At 32.3% G+C, this 25,962-nt stretch overlaps 2 protein-coding genes across 2 annotated transcripts in view; both read left to right on the top strand.

Annotated features, from left to right (window-relative positions):
- Positions 1-25,962, top strand: part of LOC125815767 (uncharacterized) — a 162,375-nt gene that overhangs the window by 7,220 nt on the left and 129,193 nt on the right. The window lies entirely within an intron of this gene.
- Positions 9,905-21,378, top strand: LOC125815757 (QWRF motif-containing protein 2). Its single transcript, XM_049495307.1, has 6 exons — positions 9,905-11,761; positions 14,001-14,120; positions 15,418-15,534; positions 15,638-15,727; positions 20,796-20,903; positions 20,992-21,378. The coding sequence occupies exons 1-6, from the start codon at positions 10,331-10,333 to the stop codon at positions 21,049-21,051; spliced, it is 1,926 nt and encodes a 641-aa protein (XP_049351264.1). The 5' UTR covers positions 9,905-10,330; the 3' UTR covers positions 21,052-21,378.

Below are 25,962 nucleotides of genomic sequence, written 5' to 3'. Positions count from 1 at the left end.
AATGTTTAATGCATTTATATGTATCATTGTATGGTTTTTTTTTCACAAATAATGTACGTTTGTTTATTTCATGTGAAGTTCTTAAACACATTAGTTTTCATATTATTCTTATTCTAAATATTCACTGTCAAAGCAAACAGAGGAGGCCGACTTCTGTATTCTCTTAAGGACTATCATAACAATGACATACGGAGCAATGCAAAAAAAATCGGCTCAAATTTGTTCCTACTTCAATTTCTACTGTGAACACATGTAATATACAAATAAATTGGGACAATACTCACAAGGGCTATACGAGTACGTACTTCCTATTATGTATATTTTGTAGGCATATATATATATATAAGCATGATCAAAGACTTTACCAATAGAACATGCTTACGATTCAGACAAAATTAATGAACATGACAACCTAGAACAATTGCTATCCTTATAGATCTTAACATATTAGTGAAGTCCTCTATGAAAGCTATCCTCAACTTCTCTATGCTCGCAAAGCCACTACTAAAAGCACTATATTTTAACTATTATTTGTATCTAAAATGAGAATATGACTTAAGAATGACAGAAACAAAGCTCTTTAGCACACAATACTATCCAAGTAAAAAAATGTTGACGGTAAAAGATTACGCACAAAATGTGACATGATTATTTCAGCAAGTTCTTTTACCTACTAACACATTAGTTTTCAGATCATTCTTACTCTAAATATTCACCGCCAAAGCAAACAGAGAAGACTGACAAATCACATCACCCTTTCATTCTCTTAAGGGCTATCATTACGACGACATACAGAGCAATGAAAACAAAATTTCGGCTCAAATTTGTTCATGTTTCAATTTCAACTGTAAACATATGTAAGATACAAACAAATTAGGACAATACTCACAAAGACTTTTCAAGTACGTATTTCCTATTATGTATATTGTTTAGACATATATAAGTATGATGAAAGACTTTGCCGATAGAACATGTGTACGATTCAGATAAAATTATTGAACATGATTAAGCCTAGAATAGTTGCTCTTCTTATAGATCTTAACAAATTAGTGAAAGCCTGTAATTTTTACTATTATGACAACACACTTATGAATACCAGTGATTGCATAATCATTACACATCCATTTAGAGAAATATTATTTCTTCGAGGAAGTCTTTTTTTTATGACGTAATGAATTAATTGATATGAGGAAAATTTCAATATACATATACAAAAAGAACATACTTTAGTTTCTACCTACCCAAATTTCACAAGATACCATTGTTGAAATATATGAGTCATTTCAGAAAATGAATGTCATCTAAATGACTGTTGAGTATGACTTTATAATAGAGCTTATTATGAGTTGCAGGTCACTCTCTTGCAAGTGCTCATGTAGCTCCCTCTCCTTAATCTCAAATTCTACCGGGGAGTACCGTAATTGAGCATAAGAGAAATTCTAATGGCATACTTATCAAGATATTCGTACTTCCAATTTTTTTATGTATTTATAAAAATAGTTTGACAATATTATTATAGATTATTCCGTTTTTATTGTATAGCAACAATATTTGTCTATGATAATCAAACTATAAAAGAAAATATCGTAATTGTTCTTTTAAAATTATACACGTTGGACCCGTGCATAGCACATATATTTCATATCTAGTATATATATTACAGTTCATTTAAACAGTTTTCAAAGTATAATTGGATGAGGGTTGCATAAGGTTTAATGCTAGGAAAAGAAAAATGATAATGATCTTTAAAAGCACATTTATTACTTCTTTTTTTTTTATCATTCAAAATATATCGATCATATTTTGTTAGTGTCTTCCGATCTTTTCAATACATAATTAATTTGGTGTTACAGACAGAATAATTGATCAGACATGATTCTCCAACTAAACTAATCGATTACAATGCATTCAAAATAAATAAAGAAAACTTCACGTTATACATATTGTTCGTAAAAAAGGCTCTTATGCACCCTAATGAAATAAGACTTTACCAGATAGTCAATTCATTTTGAAACTCTAAAGTGTTAGAAATTTGGGAGATTACTCTATCCTAAATTCTAGCTTACGCCTTTATTTCTTGGTATCTTGGATATCTCATAAACTCTCGAGTATTCATAAAGAGATCATAATGTTGTTTTTCTCAAAGACAAAGTGATCAAGAGACGTTCTTCCTCAAGATCAACTAGAAAAATCAAAGTGATGTCTTGTGTTCTTGGCGATAAAAAAAGGTATGCCTCATCCTACATTCAAAAAATACATTACTAACGGTCCTCAAATCACAATGAAAATTAAGAGAAAAAAATCAAAAGAATATACAAAATTGTACTCCTAATCTTAATATATAGAATCACTCATTTTTACTTATTTTATAATTGCATTTTATTAAATGCACCTGGAAAAACAAAATGCTGCAAACAACCAGAATTCAAGTTCCACTTATGCCCTAAAGCAAGTTAAAACGGATGGTGAATGAAATTTTCAATTCACTCTTATTTTTGAGTTTGGAATCAAAATCATTTCCATTCTTTGACTTAATAAAGCACTAAATAGTCCTCATACTATGAAATATCAATGCACTTTTTAGTAAAAAGTATCGAATCCATAAAAAATTAACGTTATACTAAAATTTGGTGGAGAATTCCCTTTGTAAATCTAATTGGGCCTCCAGATTTCAAATCACATGGGCCGAAATATGGCATTCGAATGGGCCCGTTCAAAACAATTTTGGACAAATTACTTAACTAAACTCCTTTACTTATCTTAATATCCATTTATCCCTACTTATTTTAAAATTTTCAAAAATCCCTTATTTATCTATGTATCCCGCATGTATCCCGTGCACAATGTTATGTATCTCGCTATGTGGAATGTATCAAATGTTATGTATCCCGTGCACAACGCTATGTATCCCGCTATGTGGAATGTATCAAACCTAATGTATCCCGTGCACAACGTTATGTATCCCGCTACGTGGAATGTATCAAACCTAATGTATCCCGCAAACATCATTTTTAAGGGATTTTTGGTAAATAGAAAATTAGAAGGGATAAGATGTTATTTAGTACTTATAATATGTGGTTCCTATAATTTATACAACAATTTTTGGGAATTTTACGTAAATCTCATATTGTTACGTCCTTATACATCGGGTTCCGGTTTCGGATACATCCCTCAATGTCTCAATATATCGCGTCTCGATTTCGGATGCATCACTCAACGTCTCGATACATCGCGTAAAGTGATGTATCCGATCGATACTTTACGTAAATTGATGTATCCAAGAATCCGATACATCACGTAATTTGATGTATCTGACCAATACATCACGTAAAGTGATGTATCCGAGAACAAGAGAGACTAGGGATTTTTGTAAGTTTTTCAAATGGCAGGAAATTTTAGAAGTATGATAAAATAAGTGGTATATTTAAGTAATTTTTTCACAATTGGGGTAATTTTTCCACAATTTGACTTATACGAGAATTATATGCACTTTAGTTAATGTTATACGAGAATTTCTTCAATAGTATCACTACGCTATAAGTCTTGATTAAGCCCAATTTTTATTTTATTTTTATCATTGTTAAATCTTAATTTCTTCCATCTTCTAAGCAAAACAACACTTCCTTTTTCTTTGTTTCTCTTTCTTTCGATGCATAATGCCATGTTGAATGTAGTAATTTTCTTAATTGAGTATGAGCAAATGCATCTCTTACAATAGTCAAGAGATTATAATTTCGAAAAGTAGTGTCACAACTCATAATAAATTCAAAGTTTGGTGTTACAAGTTCAAATTAAGTAGCCTCTTAGATAGGTCACCAAATGTGTGTTTAGTCATGAACAATAAAGTGATGGTTGAACTTAATAATACCTACAACTTAGGGAAGAGTATTATATATATTATCACTAGTCTCTAGTCAGCGTCAAGCTACAAGTAGTTTGTCTAATTAACCAAACTATACTAGTAGTACTAAAGTATTAATAAAACACATGTTCAAAGTACTTGGTTATAGTCTAGCTTTACCAAACACAGTCTCGTCAAGCTTACCACATTAGACTTTCTTTAAATCTAAGTTATACTTAATGGCACCGTTAAGATGTCAATTATATTAAGCCATTTAATTTCCCTTTCTCATTCACTCTTTGGCCTCTTAATTCTACTATTAAACAATTAGATCTTGACTTAAACTTCGAGCTACAGGTTTGTTTGTTAATATAACAAATTTCTAGTTTCCAGTAATTTAGAATTGCTTAAATTGTCACGTTTTGAAAATTGCAGGAGAAAGAAGAAGCAAAGGACTAGCTAGCATAATGATTTCTCCTCATGACTTTGAAATTGGCCTATCTAATACTAGTACTTTAATTTACACAAATCTCCACTTATATATATATATATATATAGTTTTTTTTTTTTTTTGGCCTAAGGTAAAGGAGGAGATTCTTTTTATAACTTTGATGTTCGAAATAATTTGTGTACACCTTGATTAATTTCTACGAGTTATTTGCTATCAACTTCCACTAACATACATATATAGATAACTATATCCATAATTTCAAAAAGTCAAGGAGAAGGGTTTGATAGTCTAATTTTAAAAGAGCCCAAATTTTTATATTAAGAATATAACCATACCAAAATTATTTTGTGTCATTCTAACGAAGTCAAACTCCTAATATGAATCTAGATTAACCAGGGACAAATACAGAAAAAACAAAAGAGATTCAAATTGAGTAGGGGTAAACACATGCCCCTGACCGGTGTTATGCATATGTAGTCATTATTATCTCATTTGCAAATTTTTGAACATGCTTCACGAACGTTATATTTTTTTTAAGTCAATGAGTTATCAGTTCCTTAAATATTGAAATATAGAGAGCACTTCACTTTGTTTCTTGATTATAATTCTCCAGAATCAACCCTCAATATGCAAGATGCTTGATTATGATTAATGGAATCCAAAAATATTGTTTATGATAGCATTTTTGAGTCAGCTTGAAGGGAGGATCTTAGTTTCTTGTTTAAAAAAACAGCAAAAAGTTAAAAGAGAGAAATAATTAAATTAAAGACATGAGTTTGTCCACACTCCACAGTAATGTCTATTTGCTGTTCCCTTGTGACTCATCATATTTGTTGATGCAGTACTTACTAATAATAGTACACTATTTTCTTTAACTCCAATTTCTGGCACCTTATAATCGTTATCAAATTCAGAGCCATGAGTATCCCAAGCAATATATATTCGTATTAATTTATCTACCATGAAATGCATTAAGTAATCTCCGTTTCAATTTATTATTGATCTATTTTGATTTGTAATGGAATTTAAGAAGAAAAAAATTAAAATTTGTGATCTACAAGCACTACAATAAAAATAACTTTTAGCGGCAATAAATAAACACATTAATAAAGAATGCTAAATCTTTATCGGCATTAGTTAAATGCCATTAGATTCAATGTCGCTAAAACCTTTAAGGACATATACAAAGAGTGTTAATTGCCGCTAAAAATATATAGTTAGCGGCATGTTTTTTGATGTAGTGAAGTAAGATACATCAAATGTAGTAAACATATTTTTTAATCTTGTGATCTTAAACATGTCATATGAAAAGTTGAAATTAAAGAATTGTTAAAAAAAATCACTCTTTTTTAAACGGATTAAAAAAAGGGATCAAATGTACTTAGTAACATTAATAAAAAAAAACAGAAGGAAATAAAACAATCTAATTTTGTTGTTAAGTGGCAGTGAGTTTGGAGAATAAGTAAATAGACAAATTTTTAAGATGCATGCATGAAAAACAAAGATATCTGAATACATTCAGAGATACACACGTGCATTCCCATATTTTTATGTCTATAATAATTTTTGGATTCAATTTATTTCCGCACACATTGTAATTAAAAATTATACTCTACAGTACAGTTTAATTTGCTACAAATTAAAAGTTTACTTGAATATCCACTTAATTCAAGCGTGAGAATATATAATTGTTGGCATGAACTCAAACTCCAACGTGAATATCAGACCTCGAGGATAAACTAAAAAGAAAAAAGGTTTGAATTTGAATAATGTTAATTATATGAAATTAACCCATCATTTATTGTGTTGCCCTACTTGCTCCAACTTTCACCTTGATCATCTCTTTCTTATTAAAAGACAGAAGCATATCATATATAGGAAATAAATAAAGTCACGGCTGAACATAAATTCAAAAAAAAATAAAACTGAATACTTCTTTGGACATGAAAATTCTGACAATATAATATATGTGAATGTTTGGCAACAAATGTTTCTGTTTTAAATTATTACGTATTTTGATGTAAATATGACACACACACATTATTCATGAACCTAGCTACGTACCTACACTGGTTGGTTTTACATAATTAACTCAAAACATATGATTCTTGACTTTTTTTTCTTTTTATAGTTATTTATAATAATAATAATAATAAAAGGCGTGAAATGATTTCTCATGATCATTATTTTTAAATTAAATAAAAGAAAATATTATTTTCAGATCAATTGTAAAGAAAAAAACATTTTATAAATGACTATAAAATTAAATCAAATCTCCCAAATAATGTTATACGTGGCCTAGAGACTAATCCCCAAAATATTTTTATGGTTTATAGTACTACCGGTACAACATCAAATACTATGGGTGTGTTTCACACGAAGAAAATTGTATTTTTAGAAAGTATTTTTTTGAAAAATATATGATTTTTCTTATTTATTTTTTAGTGATTAGTTAATAATAAGAAAATATTATATATCCCGAGAGCATTTTCGTATAATATGAGAAAAATACAATAGTAATACCGGATTTGAAAAATACTATTGAGATTGTAGTCGAATTAAGGTCGGGATCGAGAGTGGGGTTCCGGGTACATACTAATTAATTTATACATATTTATGTACTTTAAGATTTGCAATCATTTACTTCTTGAAATAATAATAATAACTACTTAATTAGCCGTAAAAAAGGAAACGAGTATAGCCTTGTTAGCCAAAAGTTTTCTTGGATCAAGTTTAAATAGTTGGGTCAAAATGAACCATATAATTAATCGGGTATAAACCACCCACCCACCCACCCATCCTTTTTTTTTTTTTAAATAACTTCAATTTTGTATATTTAAGTTTGGACTGAACTATAACTCATTGAGTTGCTCTAATTTCACTTTTATTCTTATAAAATTTGTTTTGACACAATAGTTTAATAGATTATTTCGAGTTATCAACTAGTTAAGTTAATGATCAACTCAAGCGAGTCATAACTCAACTCGTTTAAATATTAGATAGGGTATTGAATAATTTAAGGCGAAGGAAACTAAGTAAAGGAACAAGGAGAGAAGCAAAATGTGGCAAAAGCAAGGGAAATATTATATATTTTTAAGACATAAAATAGAAGAAATAATGAGTGGGACGGAGCATCTTATTACTAGGGCGCTGGAACTAGCAAGAACTTTTTCGATTATTAATATTTAACCAAAAAAAATAAAATAGTTTGAAGCATATATATATTATTAGAACCTTTTTGTTTGCAAAGATTACAAGGCAAGAGTTCCCATTACTTACTACTTCTTCTTCCTTTCCCATCCTCAAGGTAATCTTTTATACTCCTACTATCTCAAGTTTGGAATATATTGTGATTAATACCATCGATAAAATTAAATTTTATGTAAGTCATGCACTACTAGAAACATAGGTTTTCGTACCCCAAATCAGTAAAAAAAAGTGTGCCATAAGACATGATTTTCCCACTCATTTCTAAACCAGTTCAATGAGAAGATGCATGGGGAAAATATATTTTTGTTGAAATAGTGACAATTTTTCCGAAGGAAAAACATTCATGCTATTTTATTTTTTCTCACTGATTCAATCAAAAAATTTATGCGAATAACCAAACATTTTTCAGTGGGGAAATAGTGCTCTTATTAGTAATGGTAGAGACGAATTCAGAATTTTGAGTTTAATTATATATTCTCAATTTTAAAAAAGACAACTTAGAATTCTAGTTACATCCCTAAGTAGTGTTACAATTTGGTTTGTAGGTTAGTTTGAGTGTATATTACTATGGTGGTTTTGATGTTTTAATTGATTACTATGTCAAACATGAAACTACATTAGAAAGTTTGTAATACGTGAATCAATTATGTATGTTAAACAAGATGTATGTTTTTTTTTTTTTTGAAGATATACATATTTTTTTAGTATTGTGGTAGATGTTCCATTCATAAAGCTATGGAGGAAACTTAGATGGATCATCATATATTATATAGAAAAAGAATGGAATGTTTTAGTGAAAAAGACATTTGATCCATATGAACAACTTTAGACAGACACAATTGACACTCAACTTAAAAAGTTGGCATACACTTATTCTGATATACACAAACTATATACTATGTACTTTATTACTCTCTACAGTGTTGGAACTTCACTAAATTTAGCAATGCTCACATGCAAATAAAACACACAAATTTAATGCCTATATGAATTGTATCCATCCATGTCATTCTTGTCTTACTTTCGAATTTAAGTTATATACATTTTTAGTGTGCATATTAACCTTATAATAAATAAATATTTATTATTGTAGATCAATTTAATCAGATTATGCAAATAATCTATATATATGTCGACTTTGTATAATAATTGAACTCTTTAAAACCACATTCTAGTTATCTTTGCTCAAATTATAGATTCCTTGGCTTGTTGCCTCTAATTACTATTAGCTACTAATTTTTTAAGCATTTCTTGTTTAAGGGCCTACTTAATAGTCAAACTATGAAATTCGTGTTATGTTAGTTAACCTATATAAATCGCCTTGCTGCCCAACAAAATTATAGGTAGTTAATTAATTAAAAAAGTAACTAAAAGAAGATGACCAAGATTAGTATGACCCCTAGGAACAAATGGAATCTACTAGCTAGGGCTTTAACTTTTCTACTATTTGAGTTGTCCAAATTTCTAATATTATGGAGATATATGTTATTTAACTTTATAGTATAGTATAACTGAGGGAACTAGGAAGTAGGGTATATAAAGATTCTTAATTTTGATTTTTTCTTTTTTTTAGAATTGATTTGACACCCAAGCCTTAACAAAAGTATAATATGTCTTTCTTAATTGAAATAAGTATAAATAGTTTAATTTGTCATATAGCAAAAAAATATAATTTCCATGTTTGTCCAAAAAAAAAAACCCAATGGTTATGGTCTAGTAGACTACTTGTCCAATGTTGATCAAATTTTTCAATTTATCTTAATAGAGTTATAGTATTTTTTTTTTAATATTGAAATATAACTCAATTATGTTTATATTTGAAAATAAAATAACTAAAAGAAAAAGTAGATCGTTATTTCAACATTTCACTTATACTGACATTTTTTCTTCTTTCTATATATATGTGATGTTCTATGTGCATTATTTAAAATTGAATTTATCATTATTAACGTTTTTTTTCCTAACTTTTTTTTATATAGAGGTATTATTGAAAAAATAATTATGATTTTAATATACTAATAAATTTAAAAAATAAATGAAGGATCCATAAAGTTGCCCCTTAAATACTATGGAGTTATTAAAACATTATATTTCTCTTGATATGTCATATTCATTACGAAGGGAATGGATAAAAAATTTTAAAAGCAAAAAAAATTATTAAAGTAATTACTTGCATTTCAAGTATGGGAGCTTTTATATGGAGTTTTTTTTTTTAATTAATTATTATTTATATGGAGTTGGGACACCTCCATCAATACCTACGAACTCCACTTGCAATCAACAAAAATAAAGATTAGCAATTGTTTTAATTGATGCAAATAAGTGAAATAATCATTTTCTAATTACTACTACTAAATTACATTATTATAAAGTAGTGGAAAGGAAGCAAATTAAATATGATTAAGAAATATAATTGTAACATAAAAATTGTGATTTGCTTAGCGTAACGTCTTTCCAAAGATTCACAAAACCCCAAAATCACCCATAGCTAAAAGATGCACCAATTTACTGTACCCCCAAATCTGACCCTTTTCCCCTCACCTCTTCCTCTTCACTCTCGCCGGAAACTTTTTCTGTTTCGTCATCTTTTTCCTTTAATTTGCCCCTTTTTAGCTGTATAATCTTGATAAAAAATGTGGACTTTAGCAAAAATACATAATGGGGTTTTGAGTTATGGTGGGATTTCTTGAATCTTGAATCTTTCTTGCAGGATTTTAGCCATGGAGACATGGAAAGAGTTAATGGGTAGGTGTATTTTGTTTTGAAAGTACAATGTGAGAGGTGAATTCCCATTTTGGAGAGAGAGAGTGAGAAAGTGTGTGTGTGTGATGATGGTTGCTGCTGTTTCTGGAGCAGTTTCAACTGGCCGACAAAACCCCAAAACCCCATCACAAGATGAGACTTCAAGAAGACCCCCATTACTGCCCTCTGAGAAAGACAACAATGGAGTTGTTAACCCAAAAAGACCCAAATCAAGAACTGTTCAATCTCGGTATATGTCTCCTTCTCCTTCAACTTCTTCTTCAAATTCTTCTTCAGTATCTTCAACTTCTTCTTCTAGTAGAAGATTTCCGTCTCCTTTGATTTCAAGAAACTCGGGCTCTACCCTTTTGTCAAATACTCCGGTTACAGCTCCCAAAAGATCTGTTTCAGTGGACAGGAGGCGGACCTCAGTTTCCAGGCCACTTACAGCTGATCTTGATTCAAAAGTAAACAATGCAGCTGAAGTTTCTGCAGCAACAAAGCTGCTGGTGACATCTACTAGGAGTTTATCTGTATCTTTTCAAGGGGAAACCTATTCACTTCCAGTAAGTAAGACGAAAGCGGCCCCACCTTCTCCAAATTTGAGTAGTTTAAGGAAGGGTACCCCTGAGAGGAGGAGGACTACTACTCCCCTTAGAGGGAAAGCTGATGGGGCGGATCAGTTGGAGAATTCTAAGCCTGTTGATCAGCACCGTTGGCCGGGGAGGTCTAGGCAGGGGAATCTGCTGGCGAGGAGCTTAGATTGTAGTAATGGGGACAGACACAAGGTTATTGGATCTGGGAATGTAATTAGGACACTTCAGCAATCTATGATTGATGAAAGGAGGGCTTCATTTGATGGCAGGTTGAGTCTTGATTTAGGAAATGCAGAGCCTTTAAAGGCTGTTGAACAAGCACAGGATGTAAATTCAGCCAATAATGATTCTACTCTGCCATCTGATCTTACTGCATCTGACACGGATAGTGTTTCTTCTGGTAGTACAGGAGTGCAGGAGTGTGGTGGGAGTTCTCGTATACGCGGTGTGCCTCGTGGAATTGTAGTTTCTGCTAGGTTTTGGCAAGAAACAAACAGTAGGTTGAGGAGATTGCAGGATCCAGGTTCACCTCTATCGACAAGTCCAGGGTCCAAACTGGTTGCGCCACCAAAGTTGAGAAAGTACCATAGTGATTTCCCAGTATCGTCCCCTCGAGCATTGTCATCGCCTATTCGTGGTGGCATTCGCTCTGCATCTCCTAGTAAGCTTATAGGATCATCTCCTTCCAGAGGAATGCCTAGTCCATCTCGTGTCAGAAATGTGGTTAGCACCATCAATAGTAACTTCATTGAGACCCCATCAGTTCTTAGTTTTGCTGTTGATGTTCGGAGGGGGAAGGTAGGGGAAAACCGAATTGTTGATGCACACTTGCTGCGGCTTCTTTACAATCGATACTTACAGTGGCGCTTTGTAAATGCTACGAATGAAGCAACTTTGCTGGTGCAGAAACACAGTGCAGAGGTAAAGCTGCAATTTTTACTTGAAAGTTTGAATCTCTTAACTTGAATTGGAGTTCTCATCTATGTTGTCTGTTTGCTATCCTGAAATTTGTACCCTAATTTGCCTTAAAAGACAAATTACTTACCATTATGAATCAAATAGGCCTGAAGCAGAATATATAGAGGATTCATAGGCGGACTCCAACTAGTTTGGAATTAAGTTGTAGTTGATTGGTTGATTTGCCATTCACCTCTAGCTGTTTTGCTCTGACTATGTGTGCTGTGAGAATTAAGAGAAAGGGGAGCTCAGGTTCTTTATATTTGCAGAAGAACTATGAGAACTAGTCACTTCAAATTGTTTCTCTTACAGGATGTTTTCTTTGGTAGGCAATGGATGACATCTAGGGACAAAGAAGGCACTGGTTGAATTGCATAGACCTTTAGAGATTAGCGTTCCTATCTAGGAATCCAACTTGTTTTCTATACATGTGGAGTTCTTATTACTTCTAAAATAATGAAAAAGGTGCAATTTTAAAATCTGATCAAACATTTTACCTATTCCTTGAATTTCCTTCGGTTTTGTTCTCTCCATATAATCTGCATAACAGCTTGTGGGATTACATTCCAAGCTCTACTCCTCTGGTTCTTCTTTTCTGTCCCCTCCAACATCGAAGAGTCTGAATAACAGTCCTAGGCATTGTCTGGTTCACCGGAACGTTGCAACGAGAGATTTCGATGGTTGGTTGGCTGGCTATCTAACAGAGAATGAGCAAAAAGATTACTATATTCATTAGCTTCTTTGCACAAAAACTACCAGCTGATATTTATTCTTTTGTTCCTTATACAATTATCTCATGTTAAAATTGTGTCCGAAGCTGCTTTCCAAACTAATAAGTTCATATTGCTAGGGGCATGGCTGTGCCAGTAGCCTAGTAAGGAATTCTCTTGCTTCCTGGTCTTATAAATTAACCTTCAATTCTAGTTTGTGGATAAGAGATGTTGCATGGAAGTTTTTAACTAAAGCTATACGTTCATCTATTTGGCCGTTGTTCTTATCACTTGCTATTGAGATAGGTAAAATTTAGGGGACTCTTTTTTTCCAGTGAAATTCTATCTGTTAACATTGATCAATTTGATGGTTCTGCACTTCTTTTCTTAGAAAGCTTTGATCAGATCCCATTCACTTTGTTCAAGTTGTCATGAAAATAGCTTCAATTAACTAGGTGGCTATAAGATTGGAACAACTGCAACTGGTCCTTACATGACATTTTGGCTAATTTTACTTAACCATTGTATTTGGATATTAAAATGGCTCATTGTCAGAGATCAGGCCTCTGTTGGGGAAAATGGAAAGAGTTCTTGTTTATAGAAATACTTTCTATGATTTGAGCAGCATAAGTTTTAAACTTGTTATGAAGACTCTTTTGCTTATAGTTTTACCAGCTCATGTTTGAGATTCATGCATATCAAGTGGTACAACTAAGAAATTATCTATTTCTGTGTTTTAAAAAGGTTTATGCTAGTGTTCCACATATTGGAGTTTGTGCTAATCACTTAGGGGTTGTTTGGTGTGAAAGATAACACTAAATAGTCCTGGGATTAAATTATAGTGTCACTTAATTTGTTGTTTGGTTGGCAAGTCCGGGATAACTTACCCCGGGATTAATAAGTAGTACCGGGATAAGTTATCCCTCTCCTTGGGTGGTATAGTAATCCCGGGATAACTTAACCTGGGAAAAAATAAGTAAATGACAAAAATATCCCTTTAAACCCTTTTTATACATCGCTTTTTTACATTCATGAAGGGTATTTTTGTAAACAAATAAATTGTTCTTAAAATTTATTATTTTGAATACAACAAACCAAACACTCAATAAAAATTAATCTTAGCATAACTTATCCCATCATAACTTGAATTCAAACCAAACGACTCCTTAGGTTATTGTATTTGTCAATCTAGTAATTGTTTATCACAGTAGGCAACTTTTCTAAAAGAAAAAGGGTATTGAATTTTGCAATTCGACCATACAGAATGTTGTTCTAGTTAATTTCTTTTGGATGTTCACACTGTCTATCAGCGCATTAGGTACTGAATGGCTGCATGTAGGCTGCTACAAAAAGAATGAACAGAGTGTTCTATTTATAGAGGCCACTTTACTGTCTTCCTTTTGAAGGCATTATCTTAGTTCCTTTATTAAGATTCTGCTGATTCATAAGCAAGATTGTGATCCATTTTAAAAACACATTGAGCTCTTTTGCAGAAAACTCTGTGGAATGCATGGATAACAATCTCAGACCTACGTGATACAGTCACTAAGAAGAGACACAGGCTACAGTTGCTGAGGCAAAAACTGAAGCTAGCTTCCATTTTAAAGGGACAGGTATGGTCTCAGCCCTTTTTTCCCGTAGCACATTTTCAATATTATAACTTTTGCTGGATTTTCGGTGAAATGATCTGCTATTTTCATCCTTATTTTGATATATTCTTGTTAAAAACATATTTCCTACATGGTCAAATCAACCAACCTGCTGCAGCCAACTTTTTTGGGTATTTGCTTGCTTCTTAAGCTTCATAATTGCCTCTTTCCTCTGCTGGTTATTATTGAATATGGTGTTGCTTGATCTACCTCTTTGGCATATGAAATAGAGCCCTCAACTTGTCATCCATGAATCATGACTAAAATTGAATGTACAAGTGGGGAATCAATTCAGGTCCTTCATTGAGTATAAAGAAACAAGATTCACTAAAAATTGTAAAATCCCAGCAAGTAATAATCTTTTACACTTGAATTTTTTTGTCAGATTTTTCTACTGAAATTTGGATCTCCGCAAGTTCACTCGGTTTTTTTTTGGTAGCATAAAGTCAAAGTAAAATTTTGAAGAATGGGATGAATAGATACTTCCACCATGCCAATACAACTTGAAATTTATGTGGGCACAATGGTTATGAAAATAGTTGAAAACAGATGAAATTTATTGTACTGAAATAGAAGTAACTTTGACTCCTGAGATAAAACTAAAATTCCATTAGAATTTGAACCCATTTTACTGGGTGTCAGATGAACTTTTCATAGTAGAATGGTGCTCAAGTATTGAAGAGTGAGACAGCAAGTTTCTTTTCAGAAATGCAGTTACCTTAGGACAATTTCTTGTTTTATTTATTTTTTCCCCTTTTTAAAATGACGGTGGTGTCCGAACCAGCTTGCACACACTTCTAATTTTCCACAGGATACCATTTCACTAAAAGTAGTCTCTGACTTGCAGTAGTAAGATTACCATATACAATTAGATGTCAGTTTTCACCTTCAAAATATACGAAAAAACCCTAAACCACTTACTTTATGACTATGATTTGCAAATAAAATTGCAACTAGTTTCCTCACTTAGTTCACATTTTCTGTGCACAATACTATCTTTTATTTTTCATATATCATCCATCCTCGTCAGTTATTTCAGCAAAAGTAGAGGCTATTTATCTGCAAACCAAGTCCAGATCTGAAATCTGTTAGTTTTTTTTATATTAACTGCAATTCGTTACTCTGAACAAGCCTCTGAGACTCTTGGAAAGTGTCTTCAAGTTGATATAATTGATTTGGCCTTGTTATAATTATCAGAAAGAGAATAACTGTAGGCATGATATGATCATTGCTGAGCTAAGTTGATTCTTTTCGTATGTAGATGATGTCCTTAGAAGTTTGGGCTTCATTTGATAAAGAACACTCTATCTCACTTCTTGGAGCAATTGAAGCCTTGAAAGCTAGCACTCTCCGTCTGCCGGTTGTTGGAGGAGCTAATGTATGTAGTTGTGTGACACACATATTTTAGTTTTAGGTTTATTTCTGTTCTTCACTGAATCACAAAGAGGCCACTTGTAATTTTTCTGTGTTAATATCAGCAGATTAACATACAAAACCTGAAGGATGCTATTAGTTCAGCACATGGTGTGATGCAGGCAATGGCAACCTCAGTTGGTTGCATTTTGGGCAAGGTAACCTCACTAATCTAGTCATCTGTCTGTTAATGCTGATTGTTTCCGTGAATTCGGTTAATGCATAGTCACTTTACTGGTTTCTCTTTGTTTTTCATTTGTGTTTGATAAGTCTGTAAGGGATATGAAAACATAATAAAATATTGTCTATCAAGTAGATCACAACTGATGTTGGAGTTCGTATTAAATAGCTAGAAAATTGTTCTTCTGTGTCACTGGCCCTTTGAAATTTCTCGGTTACCCAAAAAAAAAAGATTGGTCCTATGTATAAACTAATTGTGCAGCATGGATCCTCTTTAAATCTGTTACCTTTTTCTATTCTCAAGCGATAAAAAATACCAAGTGAAAGAAGCAGCATTCATCTTGCTCATCTCAGCGTATTTCAAAATAAGAGAGATGCCTTAATGGAGAAAAACATCATATATCTTTTGTAAAATATAGGTGCTTACAGAATTTATACTTTTTGTGAAGGAACAAAGTGCGGGGATGTAGTGAATTGAGGATGTAATCTTTTTGTTGTTCTTTTGCAGTACTCCCTTGGTACTTTGCTTTAATGAAATACTACTATCTAATTTAATAAAAAGCTCTCTTAAAAAGATAATTTGTCAGGTTCCGCTGGTGCGGCGACATTTCTTTTGACTTAGTATTATAGGAACAGGCATACTCTTTAAACTGCTGCATTCAAAGCAATTGTAAAGCGGAGAATTCCATAAGAACTTCTAAACAATAACAAGGGAACCCAAGGGCGTGACCTGGTCATGAAGTGGGTTTAAACTTTAAACCATGGGCTCTCAGGTTCAAATCTCGGCGGAGGCAAAAATACTAGGTGATATTTTTTTCGTCTGGTCAAGCCGTGGTGGACATAGTTACACACTATTTGTGCTGGTGGGAGGTAGGAGGTACCCCTGTGGAATTGGTCGAGGTGCGTGCAAGCTGGCCTAGAGCCCACAAATATTTAAGAAAAATAATAACAAGCCCACAACCCACAACTGATTAAGAAAAATAATAACAAGCCCAGAATTATTTAAGAAAGAAAAACAAGGAACTTGGTTAAAGTAGGTTATTACATGAAATCTGGAACCCTTTTTATCTTCAGAGTACAATCTCATAGAGGAAAAGTATTAGAGAAAAGAAGGAAAAAAGATCGACTTCCATATTTGAAGACCAATTTTCAGAACCTTGAAAGGAGTACAGTGATAAGAAAAAGCAATTAGAAAAGATAAGGAAAAATTAAACCAAAAGAAGTCTGTCATGCTAAAACACTTTGTTTCCAGAACTACGGAATGCAATTTACTGTGGTAAAAATATTAGGCAGATTTGTTGGATTTTATCTGTTAGACTTAGTGCTTACTGATGAATCAAAGCAATGTTCATAGTCTGCTATTGTGTTAAGGGGAAAAAGCAAGGGATTGAAAGCCTTCTCATTCTCTGATCCAATTTCATCGTTTCGATTGAAATGATTTTTGCCCAGTAGTCTGAGGAAGCTCTGTTCCAGATATATGCATATATTTGTTGTTATAAAGTTAGAAGTGAAAAAACAATTTGGAAGAGATATCACCTTTCTGTCAATTAGTAGAAATGTTAGGTTATTTCAAATACCCTGTCATCCATATCAATGTATGACAATGGATGCAATTTGCAGTTTCACTGGTTGAACTAGAAAAGAAAAAAGTTGAGTGATATTCTGAAACCAGCATAAATTAGTGAAACAGTGAAGTTCTGGACACGTGTATCTTCCGCAGTTCCGCTGCAGCACAGATTCTAATCCTGTAGCTAATGTTTTTCTTTTATATTCAAAGTGACCTATAAATGAATGTTTTTTTTTTTTTTGAGAAAGACCTATAAGTGAATGTATTGCCATAGATTATGTAATGCTATGACAGTGAGGCTTCCTTGGACTGCAGACAGTTGTGCCAGAATTTCAAATCTGGATTAAAACCTTGAATGGAAAAGCTCATGAGATAAGCTTTTCCATAATGTAAAATTTATCCGATGAAGCCTATGAGCCCTTTCTGGTTGTAATTCATGTTAAAAGGTTATATTGATCCCTGTTACTTTCTTTCCTTGTTATGCTCACCTTTCTGTCTACCTGAAGATGAATAAATTGAAAACCTTAGCTGTAACTAACATCACCATATAGAGGGAGCATAATTTGATTTACATAGATGGGAGCATCATTGGATTCACACTTCGATGCCTAGTTGAAGTCTCAGACTCTACTATCCTGGCTGATCCACAGATTTTCTATTCAGGAAAATGAATTAGCTGTCATTATTCACCCTAGAGCCTTGAGCTTTTACTTTGGTCACCTCCTAATTAGTTTTTTCTGGGCTATAGAAGCTGACATGTAGGGATGGATTTCCATTAGTAAACTACAACAAAATTTTGAGACAAAAAAATGGAGTTAATGTATGGGGGGGGGGGGGGGTGTGAACTGTAATATAAGACAGAATATATGATGGAAATGACAAATACATGAACAGAGGATTTGGAGGGTTATTGAAAAAAATCTGAGAACCTCACTTCTTTTTTTCTTTTGATAACATAGAATTCCCTGAGGGCCCGTGGCAGATGGGTTCTAAATTCTGTGGATAATGGGCCATCCCTGATCTGAGAACCTCACCTTAATCTGTTTAGATATCATTTGCCAAGTTGCTTGTTTTTTTGTTTGGCTGATTAAATTACAACCTGGGGACTTGCACTTTGATTACACTATCATTAGACTTGGATTTCCAGTTCTTCACTGAAGCCTAGACCAAAAGATTTAGTCAATTAATAACAAAATTTAGGTAGCATGAGTTTACCCAATGTCTCCCTTTGAAATATAAAAGATGAGTTAACCCAATGTCTTATGAAACGATGCCATACAACCATTTGTTAGCATATAATTAGAGCTGATTCGCCATGAAACATTGTTGCCAAATTCCAGAATAGGCCTAAATATGTCTTCCAGAATAAGTCTATTCCAATTTTCTAGTTTTCACTTGCATCAAGTCTTCTTGATTGTATCCAAGCAACACCAGTAAAACATATTGGATAGTTTGAACCACCTCATCTAAAAAATTAAGCAGTTAGCTGTAGGATTGTCTTGCCTATGTCTCTTAAGCATTTGAAACCTTTGAATCTCATTGGTGCCATATGAAGGAATTTTTTAGGATTATTATATGTACTTTTTTGTCTGTTGAAAGCTATTAGTTTGAGTGGTTAGGAATCTGGGACTTCGGCTTATTTTTTGCAGAAATGGGGTAATTGCTTTAATCCAATGTTGTCCAATCCTGTTACCCTGATAAGCAACAAATGGCAACTAGTATGCCTCAATGCTTAGCTAGTTAGGGCTGGCCAGTCCTGCTACCTGGATGCATTTACATTCTCTCTCTCTTTTTTTTTAATTGTTTTGATTAGTCAAAAGAATCATCTCATTCATAGACACAAGGAGGTGCCAAAACTTAAATAGATAAAAATGTCTAGTATTAAGCTTCAGAAAAATCTAATAAATATCTTTACAAAAAGTATCTTCTTTGTACCAGAAATACAAGTCGAAAAGTAGGCAGTCTTGATTTTCACACAGGCTTCTCAACCCTTGAAACTTATTTTTTGTTTCTCTCCAGTCTGCTAGAAGGTTCATGAAGGTTGAAAGTTCTATTCACTGACCTTTCTCTCTAATTTGACGCGATCTCCTAGTCACAATGCCTTCGGTAACTGTTCTAAAGCAGCCATGAAATGTTAAACATGCAGTACACCAAATCCAGTTTTTAAGGAGTACACCAAATTCCAAAACTCATCTGCGTACTCGCAATGAAGAAGTGAGGGGTCTCGCCACTTCTCTTGCAGATACGTCTCCATCTCACCGATGTGCAATCAATCTCTCAAGTTTTGCACCGTAAAACATTCCATGTGATCCACCACATAATAAGTTGTTTTTTTTTCAGTCTTCCAAGTATTTCTCCACACAGATTCCTCTTCTATTTTTTATCACTCCCTCCGTTCTATATTAATTGAATTCTTGAGGTGTTTCACACCCTTTAAGAAAAGTAGATTAAGACATAAATTGAACATAGTTTTCCATTTTTACCCCTATTAATTATTGTCAAATTTATAGAAGTCATCACATTGAAAATCCAAATGAAGGGTAAAATTGGAAGAACACTCTAAAAGTAGTCTTGAAAACTGAACAATTAAGTTAATTTGAAAAATGGAAAATGCCTCAAAAATTCAATTAATATGGAATGGAGGGAGTATTATTTATGAAGGTAGGTAATTTTTAAAAAATATCAGCACCAGGAGAGAATTACAAAGTCTTCGCCTGGTTTCCTCTCCTCTCCTATCATCTTGACAAAGGATTTCACCGAGGAACTATCTAACTCAGGCCCCTCTGCAGTCACTAGGTTATGTATTGCTTGATGAAAATGGTCTTTGCAGTTTACCTTAGTTTAAAAAAAGAAACAGAAAAGATGGTCTTCTGATCATTCCTGATAATGAATTAGTCTTCTAAAGGAAGCATTTTCAGGAAATTCTGTGTCCCATTAACTAGTATTACACCAGCAGATGCTTCTGTATCTCAATTAGACCTATCTGTTGGTGAAGTTTATCTCTTTGCTATCTTTATTAACTACAATGTCGAGTACAATTCTTCAGTTGGGTTCCCACTCTTTAAGTGTCAGTTTATACTGGTGAATATATATGAGCATTGTGTATGTCTGTATCACTGTCAAATTGACTATGACATGCTTCGTTTTCATGACCGAATGACAGAATGTAGTTGCAATACAGCTCTTGTTATTGCATGGTGGAAGTAGATGACCTAAGGACCAATAGCTATCCAAGACTGTAAACAGTGATGAAAAATGTGGGTTGTAGAAGCATCTGATTAGAGATTCATGGGTTAAAAGTCTCTAGTTTGATTTGTGAAAGTGGGTAGTAACTGTTCCTGACATGAATCTTGTGGTTATACCAATAGCACTGCAATTCCTCCTTAAAACTGAACTTGTTGCTTCATCTCAGTAGTAATATGCTGAAGTGTTCAAATACATACATTGGATGCCTAAAAAGGGATTTTCATTTTGTTCAGGTGGAGGAATTAAATTCTTTGGTAAGTGAACTTGCCAAAGTAACTGCCAAAGAACAGGCTTCTCTTGAACAGTGCAAAGATTTCTTGACGATGATAGCAACAATGCAGGTAATGCAGCCCTTTCGTTTGTTCTGCTTTGTAGTACTTTTCTGCGTTACTCAGATTATGATTTTAACATTTATAATTTATGGAACAGGTTAAAGACTGTAGTTTGAGAACACACGTAATACAACATAACCGCAGATCAACAACCTGACATGACAGGTGTAGAACTGATCTTATTTTGACCAATTTTTAATGCTAACACCCTATAGTAACGGTGGCCAGAGCAAGAGAACGATGAGTAGTCCTGGTTCTTGTTAGGCATTTTTTTGCAACACATCTGCGCGCCCTAATCTCAGTGTATTTTTCTCTATCAGAAGATGATTTCGGAAGTGATTTCTTTCTCACTAATTAGTTGTATACATGTTCTAATCTTTCGTTCTTTTCTTTTTCCACTGTTTGTCAAGGAAGAAGAGAAAAAAAGAACTCGTGTATATATATGTAAAATTCTAACTAGACAATGATTCAGTAGTTCGTGCAACTTTCTGTTTTTTTTTTTTTTGTTTCAGTGTCTATATGACTTCAGAAGAATTTGATTGTTACTTCACAGTTGATTCCTTGTTACATCGCATTTTCCCCCCTTTTACTAGTATTTCCAACTTGCAATTAAACTTTTCTCAAGCTTAAAAAAGGGAAAAAGATAGTTTCTTTCTTTTGTGTTAGATTATTCTTGTTATGTTGGTAATGTCACTCCAGTTTTATTGTTTCTTCTTATTTAATATTTTCAACATTCTTTAAAATATCAAATCCACATTTAACCAAAATAACTAGGTATGGTTATATAGTTACTTTACTTTGATACTCCATGTTACTATGTAAAGAATTTGGAGGACAACTATGTTTGATTCATTTCCAAAACTACAATTAAAAGCTTTCTTCAAGCAAAAGAAACATTTATAACATCACATTTAATTTCACACAAATTTATACTTTGTAAGATTTTAACTGAAATAAGTTTAATCTCTATGCGTCCACCTAAAGTCAGTGACCATTTAAGTAATTCTCACTTTAATTAGTTCACATTGTCAGTCTTCTTAAGGTATTTTATACACCCTTTAAGAACTAGCCTTAGTTTATATGAGTATTTGACTAAAGCAAGAGTTACCGACAGTTTAAAGGTTGACTATAAAGATTTGATTCCCGAGGCGTGCGGGAAGACTTCACTTTTACCAAGGTGGACTATCGAATCTCATCAATAAAATAAAAGTTCAGGTAGTCGTCCGACAATATAACAAAGCATGTGCCAACTGTTCTGTTGTGACTTGCCTTGATACAACAAAATGAACAACATTGTTATTGAATAACTAAAACATAGAGTATAAAATAAATAGTCAACAATCTTGTGCGCCTCGTAACTCCTCTTAATTTGTCTTAAAAAAACTCTTCACCCAAAGATATAATCGAATCCAAATTTCTGTCTGAGATATTGGGCCTATGGTCCTAAACTACATTACATGGTGGTGGTCCTCTAAATCTAGCCATCGATTTTGTGGACCTCACTATATTCAAATGGTCCAAATTATATATAGTTCATGAATCACTTATAATAATAATAAGGTCTCTACAATGTTCACAAATTTATTGGTAGGTTGTGTGTCTGGTGATATATAGCCCAAGAAATATCCTCCTCAGTCCTCACCAAAAAAATATATAGTACATTTTCGTTTCAATTTATATGATACTTTAACTGATTAAAAAAAATTAAAATAAAATTTAGATATTTATTTGTAAATATAAAACATAATATTTACAAGCTGATAGAGAACATTGGACCAATCAAGGGAGGGATTAAAACTTTCAATTAAATTGAATTTTTTTTAGGACGAACTAAAAAGAAAAACATGCGAGTATAATTAGAATAGAAGGAAAACTAGTAGTATAAAATAGGAAAGAATATGTTATAAGTAGTGGTGGGGTTTATCTTCCAAGTCTTTTGTGTGTAAAGTTAATGGATTGTTAGCCAATGTGACATTAGATATTGACTAAAAAATATGCTTCTTAAATTTGGTTGGTGCTGCTACCTCTTCTTCATATGATGATGCCATCATCCAACTGCTGTGTGTTGCTGCATTTTCAACCTTTTTGTGTTTATATATTTTGTTATATCTATATTAAAATTATATTGTGGATTATGGATCCTTCTTTTTCTACTTATATATATATATATATATTCTATATTTAGGTTGTGGACCCTACTTTTAACATATTTCTTTAAACATCTTTTTTGTAAAGCTATTTAGGTAGGGGTTAGGGGGGGGGGGGGGGGGGGGGGGGTAAACCTAAATTGCAACTTTAAAAGTAACAATGCAAGATATCCATCTTCAATTTTAAAAATCACTTATCTTTATTGTATATGGGATTAAGGTTGTCAAATCAATCTTATAAAAATTAAAAATGGACAAGATTTGTCATAGATCAGTTTAAGCATTATTCAAGTTACTTTGTATGAAACTTTTGATCGCATATGTTGTCTAAATAAACTTTCAAAAAACTTCTAAAACATCAAGAGATATTGAGTAAATCTAATCCACTCTTAATCTGTTCATTTGACACTCTTACGTATTCGAGCAATTTGATAAAGTGATGAACGTATAATGCAAATTGTGTGTAGGACCCTCTTCACCAGTCACCACCGGCCAATTTGCTACTCCCCGTCATCCCTAGCTAAGCTAGTAATTTGTTTTAATTTTTTATTGGTTACCCCCAAAGTTGGGAGTATATAAATGCATGTTAAATATGGCTCTATCAAAACTGAAAAGCCAGAATTAATGTTTGTGGATTAAATATGTATACTGACTTGTTCAACAACTACTACTTTATTTGATTCAACTCACCTTTTATATTGTCTGACTCATTGAGATCATCATTTCTGTCATGTAGTACCTCTAAAATATTTCAGTTTGCAAAAACAAAACAAAAAGCTTTGAGGCACATTATAACTACTACGAATAATATTCAGAATCTTTTTTATGATATTGATTGAAGTTAAAATGGTTGTCATCTGAGATTCATTTATCAGGTGAATGACCTCACGCACAAATATTAGCCACATGGTATGCACGAATTGTGCCTTCATTATTTCTCCCAACATATAGTTTTCCATATTATTATACTCAAAATTGTGAATTTCGGCATGAAATCTTCAAGTTTTTAAAAATAAAATTTATGTAATTAAAAACTACATCAAAAGTACTATAAATCATTGTAATTTACAATTCAAAATATTAATTACGATAAAAAATAAACTTTACTAAATTGAACATAATAACTCGAAATTACTAAATTTTGAAATCCATATATATATATATACTTTAAATCTGATTGTGGCTCGGACCTCAGTAGTGAAAGCAACTTAGTCATTTTTGCTTAATCTTCAAACGATAGCTCTTTCAGTAGTTTCTTTGGGGACCAATTCTTTGTATAAAGATTGACTGGATGTTGAATTTTTTTTAATGGTAAGTGTGTTTTACACAAGATCTTTCACTATTTATGTCAACATTCTAACTTTTGGTATGTTCAAGTCTTTTCACCAAAAACTTTCTCCATTAACAAAATGTTCCACTACTAACACTTGATAGTTGGATATATAATTCGCTGCGAATAATATATATATCTTATTGTTATTATTATGATATATGACGAAACTTTAGTTTATATTGACTCAAGTAATGGGGAAAAAAAAACTGCATAAACTCCTGAGGGACATATATATTTGTATATGGTAATGTATGGACTAATTGTCTAATTTAAGGCCATTTTTATTTACATATTATTATTGTAATGCATATATACTTATGTATTTCGCGTTTTATTCTCTATAAAATAATATACACATAGCAGAGGTCAAAATGTTAAATCAAACACTATATAGTAGGAAATTAAACTCAATGACCTTGAAAATCTATAGTCGTAGAATTTGTTTGGATGAACTTATAATTTATGACGCATAAGTAAAATTCATAAGTTAAGAATCCTGACTTATGAGTAGGCTAAAAACAGGTGTTTAATACTCCTTCTGTCTCAATTTATGTGACTTATTTTCTTTTTTAGTCAGTTCCAAAAAGAATGATACATTTTTATATAAAGTAACAATTTAACTATAAAATGTCTATTTTATCCTTAATGAAATGATTTACGGTCACACAAATTTTTATCATTCATTTTGGACCACATGTTTTAAAAGTCCTTTTTTCTTTCTTAAACTTTGCGTCGAGTCAAACTACCTCATATAAAATAAGACGGAGGGAGTAATACTTTTTAATCTTACTCAAAAACTTTTAAAATGAGTATATTTTAACTTTAAAATAAGTCAATTCAAACACGTTGCTGAGTTTTTGATCCCGACTTGCCCATTGGGTAGCTGATCTGAGCACTCTATCAGCATATAGTAGACTAATCAAAAACTAGGTCTAGTAGAGTCCAGAATATCTTATTGAACCTCTCAATTTCTATTTTCTTTTGGTAAAATATCTAAAAGCCATTTTAAATGTGAACGTGTTTTATTATTCACATACTCCATAGTCAATACGTACATTTGCTTTGTTGATTCTCAACGCAATATCTATGTAGGGAGCAAAGAAGCATATTAATAAAGTATTTGTCATTCATGTTGATTTTTCTAAAGATGAGTTGGAAGTTTGGAGTATCACTTAATTAAGCTTATTCTTATACCATAATCGTTGCTTTAATTGCTTAGACATTTGAGATGATTAAAAAGGTTTGGTCAAGCTTAATTTGGCAAATCATAATAAATGACAAGACTATTATTAATGAGAAACAAATTGTAAGTTATAAACCTTCAACTTTGTGTTATTGTGCATATATATCTTGTCAGGAGGCAAATTCAGATGTGACAACGTATTTTATTTTTCGATGTTTATATATACTTGATAATATAAAGAATTTAGTATAAAAAGTTGTTATACGCTAAATTTTCAGTAGTTTGGTATTACAAGTTTTAATACAAATTACTCAAAAGGATTTTTTTTTTGGTTACATTACTTATATATTCTCAATTGACTTTTTATTAGGAGTCATTAGAACAAAAAACTAGAAAAAAGAAGCA

This window comes from Solanum verrucosum, unplaced genomic scaffold, assembly GCF_900185275.1.
Source record: "Solanum verrucosum unplaced genomic scaffold, falcon-dt-bn FXZP01000261.1, whole genome shotgun sequence".
In the NCBI taxonomy this organism is placed as follows: domain Eukaryota; kingdom Viridiplantae; phylum Streptophyta; class Magnoliopsida; order Solanales; family Solanaceae; genus Solanum; species Solanum verrucosum.
The sequence above is the reverse complement of the archived record's forward strand: the minus strand, read 5'-3'. Positions and strand labels throughout refer to the sequence as shown.